General features: G+C 51.4%; 2 protein-coding genes across 6 annotated transcripts in view; one reads left to right on the forward strand and one right to left on the reverse strand.

Moving 5' to 3' along the window:
- Positions 1-265: 265 nt before the first annotated feature.
- LOC147215757 (LON peptidase N-terminal domain and RING finger protein 3-like) lies at positions 266-9,879 on the forward strand. Its single transcript, XM_086139217.1, has 12 exons — positions 266-2,117; positions 4,796-4,914; positions 5,011-5,133; positions 5,251-5,367; positions 5,443-5,647; positions 5,779-5,866; positions 5,967-6,081; positions 6,213-6,334; positions 7,469-7,627; positions 7,753-7,915; positions 8,012-8,161; positions 8,253-9,879. The coding sequence occupies exons 1-12, from the start codon at positions 1,406-1,408 to the stop codon at positions 8,409-8,411; spliced, it is 2,232 nt and encodes a 743-aa protein (XP_085995343.1). The 5' UTR covers positions 266-1,405; the 3' UTR covers positions 8,412-9,879.
- Positions 9,880-16,563: 6,684 nt separating this feature from the next.
- Positions 16,564-18,199, reverse strand: part of LOC147215758 (uncharacterized) — a 43,607-nt gene continuing 41,971 nt past the window's right edge. For all 5 annotated transcript variants that reach the window (XM_086139351.1, XM_086139352.1, XM_086139350.1 and 2 more), the window contains one exon: positions 16,564-17,951. In XM_086139351.1, coding sequence (XP_085995477.1) covers positions 17,518-17,951 — 434 coding nt within the window. In that variant the 3' untranslated portion in view covers positions 16,564-17,517. The remainder of the gene's footprint in view (positions 17,952-18,199) is intronic.

Consider the following 18,199-nt stretch of genomic DNA (forward strand, 5'->3'; position numbering starts at 1 on the left):
ATGCTGACATCCCCCAACTGCTATAGCCCGTGGACCCTGGCTCAGAGCTTGGAGCACCAGCATTCATTAATCAGTCACTTGGTGTTACATGGCGGGCTTATCAAACTCGTACCTAGAGCCTGGTTTGGTAAGAACACATTGTTTGTCTCCTTACATCATCTCACCTCATCTGGCTGTGAACCAGGACATCTGAGGGACATCCTCAGGACCATCCAAGAAAAACATCCAAGAAGCTCTGGTTGTCTGGGTTATTTTATAGTTATTTTATTTTACTTTTTTTATTTTTTGACATTACAACTGTTACGCTGCTGTGACAAAGGACAAAGGAAGTTTATCTTATATAAGACTGAAAAAACATGAGACCAAATATGTATAGATATAATCTGTATGTATTACATCTAGAAGAAGAAATATGTAGAAAGAAAAAAGGAAAGAGGTTAAATAAGTGAAAAAAGGGTTTATTGCACTGCACTGTATGTGAGGTCCAAATGTTCAGGGTTGTGCCGAATTGGGTGTGACAGAGGAGGGATGGAGAAGATCTGGGTAGAAGGATGCTGAGGTTGAAGGTGTCAGGCAGGAGGTCTGGAGGAAGACCAGAGAGGAGGTTTATGGATGGAACAATGAATCATAATAGTAGTCTCCGTGTTCTCCCAGCGTGGAGTCCCTCGGGGTTCTCAGGGTTCCTCCCACAGTCCAAACACATGCAGGAGATTCATAGGAGACCCGGACGTCTTTACATGTGGGCCCATGAAGGGTCCAGGCTGAACCCCACCCACCGGATCGGGGTGTCCCGGAGGATGAAGGAGTGGATGCCGTCCACGCCGGCAACCCTGAACGCTGACATTATGAAAGAAAATCTGCTCTAATGTAACCCGGTCTTATAACCCTGTTATCTCAGCCGCCGCGTTACCTAAACCCCCCCCGAATGCAACACGTCCTGCCCTGGAAACCTCACCGTCCACCTGCAGGTCAGCGGGTCAGTCAGTCAGTCACATTTTAACCTTCTCCCTGAGACCCCTCCCATGCCAGAATGGAATTGATTCACCGATTTTTCTTTCTGTTTTACACACTTCTCTCAAAGAGCATATTTTATATGGATTCATTTACATGTTATCACAGCTGCATAAGACCGTGTGGAGGGATTGGTGGTGGTGGTGGTGGTGGTGATGGTGGTGCATCCCCCCCCAGCAGGGGTCACAAACTGTGTTTACTGGAATCCCTCATGCAGGTCACCCCCCTCCCCAAAGTGTTACATGGCAGATTGTTTTGTAACCGTTTCCCCGCGGTTGTCCAATCAGAGCAGCTGCCCGGCGTCACGTGACAGGAGTTTACGTAAGCCCCCCTCCTCCTCCTCCTCCTCCCCCCCGCACACCGCTCCATTGAGAATACTACGGCCGCTTCCTGGATGCGGGCTGAGGGCGCAGAGTGGAGAGACGTGCGGTGCGGCGGAGATGCACCGCGGAGTCCCGGGCGGAAGCACAAGGCGGCCATGGGGACGGAGGGCGGCGGTATGCTGCGGCTCGCCGCGGACGCGTTCCGCTGCGGGAACTTCGACCTGGCGGCGGACATCTACGAGTGCCAGCTGGCGGCGCGGCGGGACCCGGGCGGCCGGCGGGAGCTGCTGGTGAAGCGGGCGGACGCGCTCGCCCGCGGGGGGAACTTCCCCGGAGCCTTCGCGGCGTACCGGCAGGCCGCGGAGATCGAGCGGCTGCGCCCGGCGCACCTGGATAACCTGCTGGAGTGCCTGGCCGGGTTGAGCCGGCCGGACGGCGGGGACGCTCCGGGGAAGGGGCCGTCCGCGGACGTCCGCTGCGGGGTGTGCCTCGGCCCGCTCTTCGAGCCCGTCACGCTGCCCTGCGGTCACTGCTTCTGCAAGAGGTGCCTGGAGCGGGAGCGCAAGGAGCGGGAGCGGCCGGCGGCGTGCCGGGAGTGCCGGGACAGCTCCCCGGTGGCCGACGTGCGCGGATACCGGGTCAACGTGGTCCTCAGCAGCCTGCTGGCCAAGTGGTTCCCGGGCCCGCAGAGCGCCGGCCGGCTGCGGCGGGAGGGCAACGGGCTGTACGCCGAGAGGAGGCTGGAGGAGGCGCTGCACAAGTACGACCAGGCCATCCTGATCGGTAGGTCACCCCCCGTGGGGAGGGGGGGAGGGGGGCATGGGGGACCCCACGCCGCTCCACGGTGTGTTTCAGGCTCACGGGAGTCCCATGCACACGCTCGCTTTTGCGCATGCGCGGCCGTCGCCACGCGTTGGATAACAGTCTTATGTAGGCTGGCCTAGTGGACCAAACATTGCGTAAGCGCGTAACCCGCCTCCCTCCGCGCCCTCATTGTGTAACGTGAGATCCGAGCGAAATGTGGGTCAAGGGTATTATTGCAGGTCACAGGCAGGCGGGACGCACACACACACACACTAGTTTGCAAATTACTCTTAACTAGAAGGTCCTGCTGCAGGAGTGGGTGATGTTGTGCACAGATCCGTGCACCTGAACCCAACATGCAGGTTGTGCAGAGTGGGGGTCCAGGGGTATCTCTACCCGGGGTATGAAGAAGCACCTGGAAGGGTTTGCGTGCACGTGTGCAGCCGGGGTGCAGGTGGCTGCTAGAGATCCTGTGGAGACGGTGGTCATCCTGCATGATCCTCTCATCCCCCCCATGAAGACCGGGAACGTCCGATGATACCTCAGGTCTGGACGGCCATGCCCGACCACTATCGGGTATTTTTATTTTCACCCCCTCATACTTTTTTCAGGGGTGGTAATGTTTCTTCTGCCCAAAGACCAGGAAGGATTGAGTACACATGGTGAATGCTGTGTTGTTTCCAGGCCGTTGTCAGGGAAAAATGCACCCATGTTGTGTGTGTGTGTGTGTGTGTATGTGTGTGTGTGTATCTCCCGCGAGGCGCAAACCATGTTAGTTGGCGGTCAGACATTCCTTGTCTCTTAAATCACTGTCTGATAGCGTCAGCGATCTGAATCGCTCTAGAGCGGCGGCAGGACACGTCTTGGCAAAAAATGTGACGTGCTGTCCTTTCGCCTGTTCCCCCAGGTGGTGGACGTGCAGGTTCGAACAAATCCTCAAGAAGGAACATTAGCCATGTCAGGGCTCGGGGTCGAGTTTCGCACTCTGAGCCTCGACCCCCGACCCCTCACTGCTAATGCAAAGACGTCCTGTTTAAGCGAGTTAAACAGGATTGCCTTTCCTCTGCCGTAGCACTCGGACTCAGCTTTGACTCATTCTCTTGATTTGGGAGCCGAGTCAGAAGCCGGTTCGCCGGTGTGGGTCCACCTCCGGCCTGTCTGATCCTGCTATAGACCAAATTCGGTCCACGTCTGCACGGTAACAGGGTTGTGTAGCAGAGCTCGGCTTCCCTGGCGGTTAAAAAACATCGGCCAAAACAAAACCCGCATCTGTTGGCCACCGGTCGTTATGTAAAGACCCAAAACTCCCCGAGGCACAGTTGCCTAACTAAACAATTTGTACAAATAAGCTTTGTGCACTTGACCTCCACAAAGAGTAATTCAATTTCCCCCCCCAAAAAAGGGGAAAGCGTTACGTAATTAACATTATTTATGGCAACACATCTAGCATCGTCCGCTGTCCCGACCTCAGAGTTTAGAGAGATAAACATGATTGATAGGTGATCAGCAGACAGCGACCGGCGGCCCCCGAAAGCCCCTGTGCGCATGAGATCTGCAGAGACCCGGCGGGCCGACGGGCAACGGCCAAACCCCTGATGCATACGTTCTCCGTTATAAAACCTGCAATGTGGGTGACCTTGATAGAGCGGAGTGGTTTTGTAATTCAGCCGTCCCTTTCTCTTTCTCTTTCCATAACACTCTGTTTTGTAATTATGCAATGCTCATACCAAACACCCTGCTCCAACCCAGCAGCGGTTTCCCCGTCCGCAGGAAAACAAATCGTGTCGGACACCGGAGACAGGGTTGTGCTTTGCAGGGCTCGGGTCGTGAAACTTTGCCAGACTCTGAGTATCAGGGACACATGAACTACAAACGAAACACGAGTATTTCAGGTATTTTTGCAGCCGAGGCAAAGCCTCCATAGGAGCCTCCGGACAAAGGCTGACACGTTAAGAGTAGTTTGTCATTGTATTTTTTTTTTTGCATAAATACATATATATATTTCAATTTTTTTTTTTGTCCCTATTGTCAGGATTTTCCTTTTTTGTCCTGGCAAACAGGGGAGTCTCGGTATTCTTCCTCGGCCCGTCCTGGAAGGTCACACCAGGCCGCGGGAAGCAGAACCTCTCATTTCGCATTGTCAGCCATGACCCTGTTTCTGCTTTTTTAAGATTTCCTTCCTCTGTCAGTGGAAATCTGATACCGCTAAGAAAACAGTGCGTCCTCTGCAGCTGGGCCTTCATTTCAATGCAATGCATTTCAATGTCGGGCCAGATTTTATTGCTACGGCGGCCAGTCCCAAAAGAGCTATCTGAGGACATTTCCCGGAATAGAGGGTGGAGACCTCAGGTGCTCAGAAACCTTGGGCAGATCCCAGCTCCGTGTGGGAGGCCTTCTGCCTCGACCGGTTGGGGTGGAGTGTGATATAGCATAGCACAAGTGGTCTACTACTGCTAGCACCAGGGGTGCTAACAGCTGACATGATACCATGCTAGCGATAATAGTCAGAAAAGATAGAATGGTGGGCGCTCGGCTCTAGAGAAGATCCGAGGTAGCATCACAAGGGGTCGGGAAGGACAGAAGGCGTCACATTAGGAGTAAAGATCTCCCATCTGGTCAGGAAGCCCCTGTCTGACTGTCCCTTCCTCCCGTCGTAGTTCCCACCGACCACATACTGTTCAGCAACCGCTCCCAGATCCACTCCAGCATGAAGCTCTACGAGAAGGCCCTGAGGGACGCCGAGACGGCCTGCAGACTGATGCCGCTCTGGTCCAAGGTATGTTGCCGGGAGTCTCTTTTTTTCAGTGGGATGAGGATGTGATAAAAAGAGAAGATAATAATCCATGTGTGTCCATCCTGGTCCTGCCCGCAGGGTCACATCAGGAAGGCCCAGGCTCTGGTGTCTCTGGGCAGGACGGAGGAGGCCCTGAGGGAGTATCTGCTGTGTCTGGCCATCGAGCCAGACTGTCGGCTGGCCAAGACCGAGGCCCACAAGGTACCGGCGTTTCCGCGTTTCCTGAGGAAGACCGCCTCTCGCCATGTATTCATCCTGTCATTCGAGGCAAAGGTTTATTCTCCCTGCTGCGATAGTAATTCCTATCTGTGGTCTCAGCTCCTCAGTGATCTTCTGGCCCCGGTGACAGACCAGGTCTCAGAGCATATCTCAGAGTACCCCAGCGCGCTGCTGTCCAGGACGCATGTCAAGTCCGGCCTCGGCGCGGCGCCCCAGGTAAGACGCTCGACGCCGTCACCACCGCCGCCGCACCGTTCTCAGGACGCCGCAATGACCCCGTGGTCCTTTCAGATACCCGGGCTCCTCCAGACGGCGCCGGGAGGCGGCGTGGCCCCCGGGCCCCCCGCCCTGCAGGAGGCAGGCTGCGCTGAGGACAAGGACCGGGCCATGAGGCCGGACCGCTGGCTCCCACTCAAACGAAAACGCAAAAGCCCAAAGGATGAGGACGAGGAAGGGGGAGGGGAGCAGGGAGACGATCACAAGAGGTCCAGGACTGGTGAGTCAATCGGACCTTCAGCATCCAACGTGCATACCGTACATCTTGTAATGACCCGGCTCCTAGTCAGTTCTGCAAGATGTTCCTCAAGTGTCTCACTACCCGAGCTGAATCCATGCCTCTTGTTTCAGAGCCGGCGGAGGCCACGGCTGATCCGTCCAGGCCGGAGGTCGGGGGCCTCCTGGACCCGGCTGACCTGGAGTGCCCTTTGTGCATGAGGTGAGGTTCGCTCTTCAGCAGAGCCATCCGCGCCCAAGTGGACTTCTTCTAGCTTCTAAAACAGAAATCCACCAAATTGTTTTTCCTCGCACCCTTTCAGATTGTTCTACGAGCCGGTGACCACCCCCTGCGGCCACACCTTCTGCCTCCAGTGTCTGAAGAGATGTCTGGACCACAACCCAAAGTGTCCGCTCTGCAAAGAAGAGCTGTCCGAGGTGTGTGTGTGTGTGTGTGTGTGTGTGGATCCTAGCAGGGATGCCTTCGGGGAGATATTCAGTGAAGATAGCTTTGCAGGCCCAGTATGGCTGAGAACAAGTGCGCTAACGAAGACCCTGTCTCTCTGCAGTACCTGGTCCAGAGGCAGTATTGCAAGACGGTGCTGATGGAGAAGCTGATATCAAAGTATCTTCCCTCAGAGCTCCTGGAAAGACAGAAGATCCACCAGGAGGAGATGGCTGAGCTTTCCAAGTAAGTGCCCCCCCCCCTTGCTTTATCTGTTTTCCCCAGCCATTCCACTTCCCCCCTGATGTTTACATGCCTCCTGCTTATCTCGTCCTCTGTTTGATGACGATAGCAGCATCCGTGTCGGTGGCCGATAGAGGGTGTAAACGTCTCCGTGCTGGTTTGACCCACTGAGCTCCAGCAGACACTCTATCTGGCCGACCCACTGACCTCGGCCTCGGCCACGTCAGGCATCGAGTGTCACTCTCGCCGGAGGCCGCGGGGCTTCTTGTTTGTTTGACCTCCTTTTAACTGAAGGAATGACGCTTCAACTCCGCAGGGGCTAAAAGTATTCTTTGCAGGAATTGATTTCCCAAAAAGTAGAAGGTATGCACGTGGGAGATAAATGCAACGGGAAATGAAGAGGATATGTTGCAAACTTGGGGATAGGGCGCACGTTGGTGCACAGGTTAGGGCATCCTCCTCACAGCCAGGAGGTCTTTAGTTGGATTCTGTGTGGAGTCTCCATGTTCTCCCCGTATCTGTGTGGGGTTCCTCAGGGTTCTCCGGGCTCCTCCCACAGTCCAAACACATGTAGGAGCCCTACCTTGTCCAGATGTGAGAATGAGAGGGTGATTGGTTGGATGTCCTTACATGAGGTGTCTGTGGAGGTTCTCAGTCATCCTGGTCATCTTGTCAAAATCATCTGAACTGAAGAACCCTCTCGGATGAGGGGTGAAAGGTCCTCAAGCGAAGAAATTCAAGTCCAGTGTCCACAACAAGATGGGTGAATTGTTCTATGTCTCTGCATGAGGCCCTGTGATGGATCCAGGGGGGATCCCGCCTCTCACCCAATCACAGATGGGATAGGCTACAAAACCACTGCAGCCCTCAGTGCAGAATAAGCGGCGTAGGTAATGAACAAATGAGAACTTGAAGTAAGAAACCCTTATGTAAAGATTTACATCTCACAGAACAGTCCGAACAGGAGCATACAAGTGACTAGAATAAGGAGTCGTGTCGATGGAACCAGTTATGAGGCGATTATGTTTCTCTCGGTGTGACTGAATCGTCACATTGTACGTTGTGCTTCTGCTGTGGTGAACTTTGGATTTTTCTCAACGGGAAACATGTCCCTTCTCCATTCTTGTGTCTCTGCAGTCTTAACAAGAATGTGCCTATATTTGTGTGCACCATGGCCTTCCCCACTGTGCCGTGTCCTCTCCATATCTTCGAGCCCTGCTACAGACTCATGATCCGCCGCTGCATGGAGACGGGGACAAACTGCTTTGGCATGTGTCTAGGGGACAACCTCAAAGGGTCAGTGTCGCCCCCCCCCCAACCTCCACCACCCCGTCCACATCTTGCTCTGGGTTTGCAAAGTTTGTGCGCAGACGTCCAACGTTCCCTTTGGTCCCCCCCCCTCCCCCCCCGCCCGTCTCCAGGTTTGCAGACTACGGGTGCCTGCTGGAGATCCGGGACGTGAAGTTCTTCTCGGACGGCCGCTCGGTGGTGGACACCATCGGCAAGCGGAGATTCAAAGTCATTCAGCACCGCGAGAGGGATGGATACAACACGGCTGACATAGAGTACCTGGAGGACGTGAAGGTAGGAGGAGGAGTTGGGAAGAGAAGAACAAGTGATCCAAGTTCCCAGCACGGCCTCGGTGTGTTTTAATGCAGCATGTGTGTGCGTGGCGTGCAGGTGGAGGGCGTGGCAAAGACTGAGTTGCAGTCTCTCCACGACGCGGTGTACGACCTGGCCCTGGTCTGGGTCAACTCCCTAAAGGCCGAGCAGAAGGAGCGCATCGAAGGCCACTTTGGACCCATGCCTGAGAAAGACCCCGAGCTGCAGGTAGGCGCACGCAGATCCCACCGCCTAAAAGACGGATATCCGAATCCTCTTTGCTCTTCCGGTCAGCTAACAGTCCTCTCCTTCGCTGCAGGCCAATCCCAACGGCCCCTCCTGGTGTTGGTGGCTACTCGCCGTTCTTCCGTTAGAGGGCCGGGCCCAGCTGCCCTTCCTGGCCATCACGTCTCTGAAGGACCGCCTCAGCGGGATCCGCAAAGTGCTGCTCTTCATGAGCCAGAGCAGGCAGCGGTGACGGGCTGGGCGGGCCGCGGAGGCCGCCTCGCAGCAGTTGACCTGTTGTTCTTCCTCTCGAAGCACAGGGACGTCGTCGCCCCTCGGCTGTTGTAGCACCGTTCATCTACACATCAGCAAACTTCGAACTTGGCAGAAAGCCGCAATAGAGAACTTCCAATGAGCATTTTACTCTTCTCTCGACCTGTGACACGTGCGGCGTGGACACAGGAGGGACCCGACTTTTCCAGTGACTTTCCACTGTGGGACTGGCGTCAGTCTGGATGCGTGCTGTCTAAGGATCTCCTTCCTCAGCAGCATCTTGTTGTTTTTAAACTATGCTTACGCTGTTGCGCACATCGCTCTCAGTCCGACGGCGTCCCGGAAACCCCGGACGTCGTCCGACTCGAAATGTTTTTCATTTTCCCACTCTCCGTTGTTGCCTTTCTGGCACCCCTCCATTTTTGTAGTTCTCTCCATACCGCTGCATTGCTCGTAAGTCATGGGTGGGAGGCGAGGGGGTCACACCGAAAGGGGACAAAGTGTGCTTCGAACAGTCGATTCCCATCTGAGTGTAGCTTTAAAGCAAAGGGTAGCCGTTAAGAAGCAAATCCGGCAGCTGCCACGAACCCATCAGTCTTCCCTCGACTTCCAAATGTAAATTTTGCAAGACCAAACTGGGGTGACCAAGTCAGACCTTGAGCTAATGATAATTCCCAGCCAAGTTTTTGATCGATCCGTCATCTCGACCTCTTCTACAAAGCTCGAAACGACCCCGAACCCGCCCTTCCAAATGATCGCAGTCCAAAGATTCCCAGCAGACCGTCGTAACCGATGCAGCGGGTTTAATATAAGCCAGCTCACGCAGAGCGAAGTAAAATCAAAATGCTAATTGGCTAATAAACATCAGGGCGAATGGCATCCCGTCGCTAACTGTTGACGCAAAGTCACGACTGCAGTTCCCTTTGGAATCAGAGCCAATGGTTTCCTCCCGCCCGTAGTGCCGTTGTATTCACCCGTTCTTTGGACGGGAGTCACGAAATGGGACGAGATGGCATTTAGGGTGCCAGAAAATAGGTTTCTGAGGCGACAGCATTTTCTCTGTCTTCTGTAAAGGTGCAGTTCCTCCACAGCATCAGCCTGAAAAATACTTTGCTGATGATTCTGAGAACACAACACCTCGCCACCGCAGAGGAGCTCAGTTGGATTTATTCCCTCTAGAAGTTGCTCTGTTCGACCAGAACGGCATTACGGGTACGAGGAACCCCCCCCCCCCCCCCCCCCCCCCCGCCGAGGATCCAACCCTTTGGCTTCTTTTAGGATCTCCCTCTTCTTAAATTTCTTTTTTTTTTTTTGTTGGGTTCCATTATTTATTTCTCATTATTTATGCATGCAGTGACATTGTTTACACTTCACAGAAAGAGACGTTGAGCTGCTCCTTCTCCAAAGGACTTCTGTTTGAGCGTTGCCACCCCCGACCCCCCCCCCCCCACCCACCGTCAGCAATAAACCCCTCATCACTGAAGGAAAGCGCCTAGGTTGACACTGAACGGACAGAGTCCCAAGAACTGGTTCTTGATAGACCACCTATCTTTAGATGATCGCTGACCCTAATCTAAGGATTACCCCAACAAGTGTGGACTATTTCTGATCAGGCCCAATCAAAGCCTGTTAACAATATCGGGTGGAGTCCAAGTCCATTCACTGAAGTATTAGTGGCTTATTTTGCACTCCCACGGAAAAGCGGCAGCATCCCTCAGCCTCCACGTGTTGGAGTGGGCGGAGGTGTTAGTGGGTTCTGGTTGGATTCCCCCAGGGTTCCTTCCTGTGTGAAGTCTCCACGCGGGGTTCCTCAGGGTTCTCCAGGTTCCTCCCACAGTCCAAACACATGGAGGAGGTTCCTCGGAGACCCTACATTGTCCAGACGTGTAAAACAAATAGCTGAATGGTTGGATGTCTCTATGTGATGTGTGACGACAGGGTGACTGGTATGTCTGTATGACATGTAAATGAGAGTGAATGCTTGCTTTTTTTATGACGTGTGAATGGATGTATATGTTCCTGAGATAGATCCAGGGCGAACCCCAGCCCCTCCACCACCACCACCCCGAACGCCGGATAAGCGGTATAGATTCTGAATGAAAGAAACGCCGAAGCGTCAGAAAACACTTTAACCCCAGCTGCCAGTGTCGCTGCAGATGATCTTCCAGCAGAAGCATCGGCCCCCTGGACACGTCCCTCCACGCGTGCAAAGTAATATTAAACCCATAAACAAACTGAACTCCGACCGAGCAGAAAAGGGAATCTGTCAGACGTGAATCGCACCTCTGACGTCCGGTTCACAACTCCATGGTTGTGAAAAGGTCCGGGTCAAAGGGAAAAAGCCCCCTCAGTAGGAAACCGACCTTCCGTCAACCGGGTGTAGTTATGAAGGAGGTGCTGCTGTGAAGGTGCAAATTGAAGAGCGGCGTCTGCGAAGGGGCTCCTCATCTGTGACAGCAGGTCTAGTGCCTTACGTTGGACTTCTTCCATTCTCACAATAATGCATAAGCTGTCGTGTGACTCATGTAGTGTGTGGCCACTTTTTGGTTTTTGGTTCCCTGAATAACATTTCGGAATATTAACGTTTGTCTCGTTTCATTTGAAATAAATCCCTCTGACCTCTTGTAGCGGACGTCGGCGCCGGTGTGGATTCATGTCCCTTGGTTTCTCCAGGATTCATTTTTTTCTCCCAAGCTTGAAAACACGTTGCTGCGGCGTCACCTATCAAGTGAGATAAGAAATTCGCTCACATGAGATGACGAGACATCAACAGATTTCCAAAAACAGCTACGTGCAGCTCTGGATGTCATCATCAGTGCTTTTGCACAGTTTTAATGACCGATAATTAAGAGTCTGCGCTTATGCTAAGCTAACCAGTCGATATGAGAGCCAGTTTTGTATGTCCCACCCCCTGCGTTGAACATGATTTGTTAAGATTGATCTGTTTTCTCAATGACCCACAGGGTGGTGAAATAACAAGAGATGCTTTTATTTTGGCGGGACACCATGGAAAAAGACTAGAAGATGATTTTATTCTGGAGGGATCTCGTGTTAGAATCACATATGACGCTTGCATTGTGGCAGGACTCTCAAAATAATTAAAAGATGGTTTTATTCTGATAGAACCTCCTGTTATAATAATGAAAACATGTTTTAATTCTGATAGGAACTCATGTCAAAAAATAAAAGATACTTTTATTCTGATAGGCCCTTGTGTTAAGATAAGATATGGTCATTTTGGCGGGACCTCGTGTTACGTTTTAATCCTCAGGATGGTTTGCTACCATCACTTCCTGTCAAATGACCAGGAAGATGTTTGTATTTTCAGTCCATCCTGGGGTTTTAGCCTGCCAAGACGGATCTGATGGGGAAACCGGGAAACCGCTGTGGTTTGCATTAACTATAAAACTGATTCACTGGTATTTCACTTGCGTGGTGGCGATCGGGGATCGACTTTTGTCTCTTTCCGCAGCAGAACGGATGTTAGGCTTGCTGGCTTCTTTGCGAAACAGAAGTCTGGGACCTCCTGTGCTGTTATTTGATATTTCTGTTCCATCAGTCAGCGTGAACTTCTCTTCTTTTGTTTAACTTCCACACTCGCTGCTGGTTGTGTTTTTCTTCTGCTCCACTGGTTGACAAAGATGCCTCAGATTACTGACATTGTTGGTTGGGAATCAATGATTCATGATATTAAGCTAATCCGCCATTGTTATCTGACTCCGCTTGCAGTCGGAGGCCTGCAATTAGAGGACAGAAGGCTCGGTTGCGGATTTGGAAATGAAGTTGTTACTGTAGAAACAACACAAATTCAAACCCTTTCTGACTGAGAGATGATGATCCCGTCTCAGATGATCCCATCACATGACCATGGTTGGCGGAACAACAAGCCAAACTTGGACCTTTACAACTTACTGTTTATTTGATGTGATAATGGTATTCGGACAATGTTGACCTGCCGTCCGGGCAGCAGCAAGGTCCCTGGTTATATTTCGGGTTCTCCTGGTTCCTCCGTAAATCCAAAAACATGTAGGAGGTTTACTGGAGACCCTGGATTGTCCAGACCTGTGGATGAGAGGGTGAATGGTTGGACGTGTCTATGTGCCACCATAATGGATCCAGGGCGAACCCCGCCTCTTGCCCGATGATAGCAGTGGTAGATACCAGCCCTTCCCTTCCTGTGGTCTCGATAATGAGTGAATGGATGACCTACTCACAGCCACCATGAAAGGGGCTTCCAGAACATTAGCAAGAAGTCCACCTTTAACCGGTGAGGATACAGCTGAGGAATGCTTTGCAGGATTCTTGTTAAGCACCTCAGGGTTGAATTCAGGTGATCATTTACTGACACACATACATATTCATATGTAGGTTGAGTGTGTTTACCATTTGGACACTTAAGGAGAGGACATCTTTGTGGGTCAGGAGGCCGCCGGACAGCCTGCGCTAATAAAATCGATTTAGAACAGAGAAGCATTCCGTCGAAGTGGGAGGTCTCGGGAATGCAGACGGATCATCTGTGGCGCGCATGGCTGTGAGCGCGCGTCAAGAAGAAAACTGGAAAAGACCTCTGTGGTCCTCGGAGGTACGCTGACGTCTCCAAACATTTCTGGATCGTCTGACTGGGGGGAGGAGCCGGGGGACAGGAAGACGGTTTATGCAAGCAATGCAAATGTAGGTCAGCCGTTGAGGTCAGGCATGGGGAGAGCATGCAGGAAAAGCAGGGCAGCGTCTCCACCCTGGTATATTTACTCCGCTTATTAAGACCCGCTTCGGAACCATGTCAGCCTCATGAATCTAAATCAGATGGAATTCAATGGACTTGTTGTCTGGATAGTAATCACGTTCCCACAGTAACACGTTCATAAAGCGTCGCCGGACAAACATCTGTTCGGATCTGCAGAGCAAACAAGCTCAGCTGCTTCATCATCAACATCATACAGACACAAGGGTGGTTATTCAGGGATTTTCTCTTGTCAGCATGTTTGAAGCGTCTTGACTTTATTTAGCTCAGGTTAGGTAACCTTCCAAGTGAAGGTTTGGGACAAAAGTTTTCCCGCAAGAGATACTCAGCAGCAACATCTCTAGCTCGGTTCCACCTGGAGGTATGTTCTACTTATGTCGTGACAAACCTACATATAATTATTCAGTCATCATGCTTTTAGTGAAAAGCTGCGGCCCCTCGGTACTTGAACTCCTCCACCTACTTTATCTCCGCTCCATGTAGCCTCATGGTTCCACTTGGTTTCCTCTCATTCATACATGTACTCTGTCTTGCTGCAGCTGACCTGCATTCCTCTCCTTTACAGGACATAGTCCACCTCGCCACCTGCACCCTGCTCTCACCGGAGATCACAGTGTCATCGGCAAACTTTACCGTCCACGGAGTTTCCTGTCTAACGTCAGCCTGTCGACAAACAAGAAGGGACTCAGAGGTGCTCGCTGATGGAGTCCAACCTCCGCCTTGAACATTAACTTTGTCACACCAACATCACTCCTCACCTGTGTCTCACAGCTGACATACATGTCCTGCACCAGTCTAACATACTTCTCTGTCAGTCTGTCACTGTACTATAGTACCATAGCTCCTCTCTCGGCAACCAGCGGTATGCTTTTTCTTGCAAGGACACAATGCAGCTCCCTCTCACCATCCTTGTACTTCTCTACCAGCATTCTCAAAGAATATACTGCACTTCTAGTCCTCTCATTGTAGATCACAATGTCATCTGCAAACACCATCCGTGGACACTCCTGTCTATCCTCATCTGTTAGCCTGTCCATCGCCACTGCAAAAAAGAAGGGGCTCGGCGCTGATCCCTGATGCACTCCCACTTCCACCTTGGACTCCTCGGTCACATCTACCTCCCACATCCCCTTCGCCTCAGAGCTCTCCTTCAAGTGGTTTGTGACTTCAGTACGAAAACTGATTTCTATGCGACTTGAAACACGAACCCCATCGTGGTGCAGGGAGTTAGAACAACAGTCCTTGCAACTGATCATTCCTGGTTCGATTCCCAGCTCCCGGCTGTTGTGCAAGACACTGAAACCCTTAGTGCTGCCCTGGCGCAAAGGGTCAATAAAGTAAGGTATGATAAAAGAATTAAATTATGCTGTTCAGAGGGTGGTTAAGCCAATCACAGGGCGACATGTAGAGGCATACAACCTTTCACTCATTCATCCACACATCTGGACAACCTAGGGTCTCCATGAACCTCCTGCATGGTTTTGGGCTGTGAAAGAAACCCCAGGAGAATATGGAGACTCCACACAGGAGCAAGGAGGTCCAAACAAGGACCTTCTTGCTGTGAGGCAGAAGCACTTACTCCAAATTGAAATGTTTCGTAAGGAATATGGACGCCGCACCAGTTGTTTAACCTTTTATTATCATTTCAGTTGTTTAACTTCTAATTATTATTTCAAGCAGGGACGTTCTGTTGAAACTCCGGATGGCCTCACGAGTGAGGAGACACACCAGCTAGCTAGCGGTCATCGCCAGCTTTGCTGATCTCTGGCGTTCCAGCAGTTGAGGGACTGAACCGGGGAACAATGACAGCGACACTCCCAGTCGGGGCGGGTCACCTGAGTTCATGGAGGTCAGGGAGGTCAAACCCCAGCGCCTGCAGCACGAGTGAGAGAGTTTATCTACTTTAGCCACAGACATTGTGTCACCTCCAGCAGACTGGACTCTGCAGATTCTCATTGTGCAGATCAACTGACAGATCAGAAGTTGCTGCAGGTGGAGGACGGTTCCATTTACATGGAACCTACGGAAGTTTAATCTCCCTCTTATTACTCTGTTATTTGACATCAATACCTCCACGTCCGATCCTTGCCAAGTTGGCCGGTTATGTAACGTGCAAGTGAGAAGGTCAGCGGCCAGCAGTCATCGCCGTGGATACCTGGCGCCGACGCACATATCCTACAACTCAGGCCGGTCCGGGCTGAAGTTAGATGTGTGTGTTGTGGTGCAATAACAGAAGTAGGGCACAGAGGAGTTACCTAACACACCCAGAAAAGACATCTGGGGACTGATTATACACACACACACACACACACTCACATACACACACACCATAGATGTGATTCCCATTGGATTTATAAAACTTGGTGTAAGATTATAAGTGGAACACTGATTCTAAACTTTTCTACTAGAGTTTAATTTGGACTTTGAATTGTCCCCACGCCTGGAGTTTCACTGGATCCAGGATCTTCTGTCCTCTGTGCTGTGCAGGGTTGGGTTTTGTTACAAAACAAGCCCGGGGGGATAAATATTCAGCTTTTCTGCTTTCCATTGGTACTGGAATCAAGTCTGTACGCCATTAATTAGATGTTGTTTGACACTGGTTTCGAAGTATTGAACCAAAAAGAAATATCAGGTTTATTAGAGTTAGAGTCAAGTCAGCAGCGGCATCACCAAAGTGGAGATCTTCAACATTATTTATCTGAAGGACCGTATGGGATGGACATTGGCCCTAGGGTTTGGTTCGGGTTTAGGATGGAGTTGGGGTTTGGGTGAGGGTTGGGATTAGGATTAGGGTTGGGATTACAGTTAGGATTAGGGTTAGGTTTAGAGTTGGGGTTAGGCTCAGGGATAGTCTTAGGATTAGGGATAGGCTTGGGGTTAGGGTGAAGGTACGGTTCTTCATCACTAAAAGGATTTTTAGCGATGCTCTTACAACCCCTCACCTAGTTTAGACCTAAAGATCCATAATTTTTCTTATTTGGTTAAATCCTTTAAAACCAGTGTAAATCTAGTTCATGGATCACAGACTTGGTTGTGGCACCAATGGAAAGCTCACATTAACCTGAGCCCTATGAGATAGACTAATAGAAACCAGACAAATCCCCACATTGTCTTAGGTGGGCTTTCAACACACACCACTTACCAGCCTCTCTGACTTTTGCTTGGAGAGTTAGGTTTAGCACTGGGGTTAGGATTAAGGCTGGAGCTGGGGCTAAGTTTAGGATTAGGATTTACCCTAACCCAATGACAGCTAGTACAGGTTCCTTTTCCCCTGAGGCCTTGGGTCTCCAACTCCACCGCTTACATGATATCCCTCTCAAATTCTCTTATACCAAATAGTTAAAGTCTCATCCTGAAAGCAAAATACAATAAACCAATAAAAACTCCTGTGTTTTACATACAATGTTAGATTTATTTCATACCACTGGCAAAACTGTGCTTGGAAGCACAGGGAGACATAAAAACACAGAAAAGTGATTTACTTTATTTTTGCTTTTTTATCTCTTATTTAATGCACGTTTTATGTACACGACAATCCCCCCGATCAAAAAAAAAAAAAAAAAAAAAAAAAAAGGCGATAGAAAATTAAAACAAATGCATAAAACATATATGATGAGTGTGAGATAGACCGAGCTGGTGCCGAGCCGGCGAGGAAATCTCCACCCTGCCGACACAGACGGCCATATTGATCTGCGCCTCACTGACGTGAGACTGGAGAGTGTGTGCACGGTGTGACGACGTCAGAAAAGTATTAAAAAGACTGTTCACCCTGGAAGGACATATATATATATTTACATATATATCTATCTATGTATCTATATAGATAGATATATATATGATAAAGAAATTTCCTGCAGTTCAGCCTCCATTCTGATTTCCTGTGTAAACCATTAGAATGTGGACACAAAAAAGGAAATGGCGAATGCAAAGCGCCCGTTGGGAGGACAGATGCCAGAGATGCTCAATCTTCGCCACTTCGCGGAGCCGAAAACCAAAAAGTGTCCTGGAGCTTTGCCCCCCCCCCCCCCAGGCCCCCTCACTGCGCTCTCAGGCACGTTAATATGAAACTCAAACTGTGAGAACAGGAGGCTCGGCCGCCGAGTGAGGAGCCTCACTTGTTGAATGGCAGTCAGAAGGTGACGCTGCGTGAGTGTGTGGGCTCTGAGCCGACCGATGGGTTGAAACTAGGACAGGAACGACGGAGAAAGTAAGGAAACGACGTGTATGTGTTTGTGTGTGTGAGTGTGTGTGTGTGCAAATGCATGGCGGTCCACCCAGCCTAGGGTGGCTCGTCAGGTCTTTTTGGAGCCACCTAAGGCCCGGAGCTAGACCTTCTCAGACCTTCTCACTGCACGATCTGCGGCATCTCGCTCCAGGCCTTGGCCTTCTTCTTGGCCAGGGCCATCCAGGGCGGCTCGTCCTGGGCCAGGGCCGGGGGAGGGAGGCCCCTCTGGGACGAGGGGGCGGGGCCGGAAAGTGCTGTGGCTTTGGGGGCCGGCTGAGGAGGGGCGGCGGCGAGCGGCGGGCTCTTGGGCGAGGTAGCGGTTCTGCAGAGAGACGGCGGGCTCGTGCACGTAGGAGTTTTTTGGGCGGGCGGAGACAGGGGCCGCTGGGACGGGGGTTTCGGGGCGGAGGGGGGGGCCTTGGGCTTCGGGGCGAGGGGGCAGCTCGGCTGGGATCTCGGGGGCTGGGGGGGCACGGGGGTCGGGGGGGAGAGGGGCCTCCTCCCCTCCACGTCCGAAGGGGCCGGTGATGCCTTGCTGATGTCAGAGGAGCTTCCTGGAAGGAGACACGGGAGAACTTCCGTGAGGCAAAGGAATGCGATTTTTCACTTTAAGTCCGAAAAACACAAACAAAAAGCAAAGTACAACTGTCATATGTAAACAAAGGCGTCTTCCTTGTACGTAAACTAAAACACACAGACACACACACATACACCAAGTATATTTATATATCTATATATATATTTATAGAAATATAAATATAAATAAGCTACTCTTAAAATGACCAAGTCAAAATGACTTGCC

This window comes from Fistularia commersonii, chromosome 31 (genome assembly GCF_037954325.1).
Source record: "Fistularia commersonii isolate RoL2024-O1a breed Wild chromosome 31, RoL_Fcom_v1.0, whole genome shotgun sequence".
Classification (NCBI taxonomy): Eukaryota; Metazoa; Chordata; class Actinopteri; order Syngnathiformes; family Fistulariidae; genus Fistularia; species Fistularia commersonii.